This window comes from Myotis brandtii, unplaced genomic scaffold (genome assembly GCF_000412655.1).
Source record: "Myotis brandtii unplaced genomic scaffold, ASM41265v1 scaffold854, whole genome shotgun sequence".
In the NCBI taxonomy this organism is placed as follows: Eukaryota; Metazoa; Chordata; class Mammalia; order Chiroptera; family Vespertilionidae; genus Myotis; species Myotis brandtii.
In genome coordinates, this window is record NW_005371468.1 from 522,369 (window position 1) to 525,925 (window position 3,557).

Sequence of the window (3,557 nt, forward strand, 5' to 3'; positions counted from 1 at the left end):
TGCGGGGTGGGTGCGGGTTGGGGTGAGGGCTGGGCCTCTGGGCCAGATGCTGATGAGCAGAGGGGCGGCGGGAGCGGACGTGGGAGTCCTAGCTGAGTGTCAGGGCCGGAGGCTCCGGTTGGAGTTGGGATATTTTGGGCATGAGCCTGGCTCAAGTTGTGACTGACTAGCCCATGTGACCTGGGGTAGGTTGACAAAATACCCTGAAGCGTTTGCTTTCCCTGGAGGGCTGGGCCTCTGGGCCAGATGCTGATGAGCAGAGGGGCGGCGGGAGCGGACGTGGGAGTCCTAGCTGAGTGTCAGGGCCGGAGGCTCCGGTTGGAGTTGGGATATTTTGGGCATGAGCCTGGCTCAAGTTGTGACTGACTAGCCCATGTGACCTGGGGTAGGTTGACAAAATACCCTGAAGCGTTTGCTTTCCCTGGCAGTAAAGGGAAGCTAACCAAACACCGAGTCTGCCAGATTGTCCTGAGGATTTGTGAGAACCTGTATGCAGACCCCTCACCCCCTGCGACTGGTGCAGAGTTGCTGCTGTCATTATGTCCGTGGACAGTGTCCCGAATTTGGGCTCAGTTCCCGCTTCGCCACCTGCTGCCAGCGGTGGTGGAATGGCGAGGCCTTTTGCAGCTGTTTCCAACAGCTGGCCTGGCTCTCCAGTCCACAGAAAAGATTTTGTCCACCTCTCCCTCACCGAGCAGCCTCTGCCTTCTTTTACAGGATCTGGAGACATCCCCAACGGATGGTTTCTGCCCAAGCCTAAACAGCCAGGACCAGAGTGCTACGTGCACGGAAGGGCCTGCCAGGGGAATTTTCCAAGTGCTCCAGCCCCAGGCCTTGCACTCCTGAAGTCAGCTGGGGAGGCCAGCAGTGCCAGTGGGATCTGAGGAGCGGCTGTAGCCCAGGCCATGCCGGGCCAGGGACTGCCCCTGCGTGTGGCCACCCTGCTGACGGGGCTGCTGGAATGCCTGGGCTTCGCGGGCGTCCTTTTTGGCTGGGCATCCCTGGTGTTTGTCTTCAAAAAAGAGCATTACTTTGAGGAGCTGTGTGAACCCGATGCCAGGCTGATGGGCAATGCCACGGGCATGGAAGGTAAGGGAGCGATGACTTCTCTGGGAAGCTGAGTCTGGTTTCCAGGTGGTGGGAAGGGTAGGAAGGACTTCACTTCCTGGCCACCCTACCATCCTTTCTTTCTTTTTCTCTTTAATATACTTTTATTGATTTCAGAGAGGAAGGGGGGGGGGAGAGAAACATCAATGATGAGAGAGAATCATTGATCGGCTGCCTCCTGCACGCCCCTCCACCAGGAACTGAGCCCACAACCCAGGCATGTGCCCTTGACCAGACTCAAACCTGGGACCCTTCAGTCCGCAGGCCGATGCTCTGTCCACTGAGCCAAACCAGCCAGGGCCCTGCCATCCTTTCTGTGGAGAAAGGGAGGGATTGTCAGCCAGCCTTCCTCTGTGCCCCAACCTTCGTCTAAGGACTGCCTGGGGAGGGACGTACCAGCTTCTGAGGGGTAATTAAGGACCGTCACATTTCAGCTTACCTAGGGGAGAACTTTCCAGAGGCAAGCTGTCTGAGGTGGCAGGGGCTGCCCCAGACGGGAGCCAGGCTGGATGCCCACCTGGCAGGAAGTCCAGGGTGGAGGAGAGGCTGGCCCCTCCACCCCAGGCTCCTGAGCTCTTCCTGTCTCTCCTCCAGACTGCAAAGCCCAGGATGAAAGGTTCTCACTCATCTTCACCCTGGCGTCCTTCATGAACAACTTCATGACCTTCCCCACCGGCTTCATCTTTGACCGTTTCAAGACCACCGTGGCCCGCCTCATAGCCATGTAAGTCCCGAAGGCCCAGCCTGGGCACAGGTGGGTAAGAGGAGTTCCTCTGGCAGCAGCCTCACTTGAGGGGAACCCAAGCCAGGCAACTGGGCAGCCCTGCCAGGCCCTGTCCCAGGAGCTTTGCAGGGGGTGGACTAACCTTCCCACATCCCTACTTCCCTTTTCTCGCTTCCCCTTTGGCTCCATGTGCATGTGTGTTCAGCATGATGCTGAATCGAGCAGGAGCTCAGGCCTACTTCCTGGGGCCAGGGTTACCAAATGAGCAATACCTGGAATTGTCACTCCGCCTTCTTCCTGGAGATCCTTGTCCACATCTCCTGCGAGGCCTCACACCCAGGGGGCCCAGGCTTAGTCATCCTCCTCCTCCCTCCATCATCCCCCAAAAGGCTTAGCTGGTTATGTCTTATGGGGTCTCCAGTGGTGGAGCTTCCCGTCTCTTCTGACCGAAAGCGAGCCTGTGGGGGTTTCCCATGCACATGAGTCAGGGAAGGTCAGGGGCTTTATCTTGTTCACACAGGTGCCCCTGGGGCTGGCATGTCCAGTGATAAGCAGCGGCTTACTGGGGGCTGATGGGACCCAAAGCAAGCACCTCCTGGCAGGTGTGCGAGAGACGAGTTGTCAGACAGAGGGACTGGAGGGCAGGCTAGGCCAGGAAATACCCCGAGAGTCAAGTTAGTCCCTTGCTCTTTAAGTGTTTGGGTGCAGAATGACTTTATCTCAGTTTCCTGGTCCTTGTCTCCCTTCTTCCCTCCCCTTCCTTTGCCCCTAACTCTTTCCCCAGCCTTAGCATGTTAACAAAATCTCAGTCTCCCTTTCTGTGTTTCTTCTTTACTTTCCTACAGAATACTTCCCTTCTGACACTTCCGGTCACCAAATGTGTGGGTTTTCCACACCGAGCAATTCTGCGACCCCAGCTGGGTGTTCTACAGTGTAACTCATTTCTGACATCCTCTGCCTGGAGGTAGTGTCAGATCTCACAGCTAAGGGTTCCGTCCCAGGAGACTGCCCCCCCTTTCAGATGTCCCAGGTGGTAGATCTCCCATGTAGGGGAGGAGAAAATTTCCCCTCTTTCCACTCTTAGTTTTTCTGGCTGATCTGATAGTTAAATTAACATGAAGAAGATTAATAGGTGTGCCAGGCCAGCACAGTCAAGGGTTCGGTGAGCCTGAGGGGGGGGCGGCAAAGGATTTAGAAAAGACAGACAGAATAAGCTGGGTCTAGGTGGATCTCCTGTGCCTGGCTGAGGCCACAGAGAGAGACCCAGACAGCAAGCTGAGCTTTTATTTTATAGCCAGAGGTAAATAAGGTAGTGGTCACCATAGTTACCTCCCACAGCCCATTAGCTACCCAGATAAGATCTAGGGAGCTCATAAGGTCAAGCCTCGTTATGCCAAGAGGGCTGTGCCCTCTAAGCTGGGACTTGTTTGTGGCTTTGCCAACAGGTCAGTCCGAGGCTTAACCCTACAGCCGCGCCCTACAACTAGGAGAAAATAACCAAATTTAATTACATTCGTTATGCCAAGAGGGCTGTGCCCTCTAAACTGGGACTTGTTTGTGGCTTTGCCAACAGGTCAGTCCGAGGCTTAACCCTACAGCCGCGCCCTACAACTAGGAGAAAATAACCAAATTTAATTACATATGTACATACAGGGGTTCCATAAGAATAAGGGGCTCAAAATCAGGCAGTTGAGGCTTATCTGTCATCTTGAGCTAAAGAGAAAAG

The 3,557-nt window shown here is 55.2% G+C and overlaps 1 protein-coding gene across 1 annotated transcript in view; it reads left to right on the top strand.

The window, feature by feature from the left end:
- Nucleotides 1-283: 283 nt before the first annotated feature.
- SLC43A3 (solute carrier family 43, member 3) overlaps nt 284-3,557 on the top strand; it is a 25,092-nt gene continuing 21,818 nt past the window's right edge. The window contains exons 1-3 of the mRNA XM_014532183.1: nt 284-478; nt 718-1,089; nt 1,702-1,831. Of these exons, the coding sequence (XP_014387669.1) occupies nt 906-1,089; nt 1,702-1,831 (314 nt within the window). The 5' untranslated portion in view covers nt 284-478; nt 718-905. The remainder of the gene's footprint in view (nt 479-717; nt 1,090-1,701; nt 1,832-3,557) is intronic.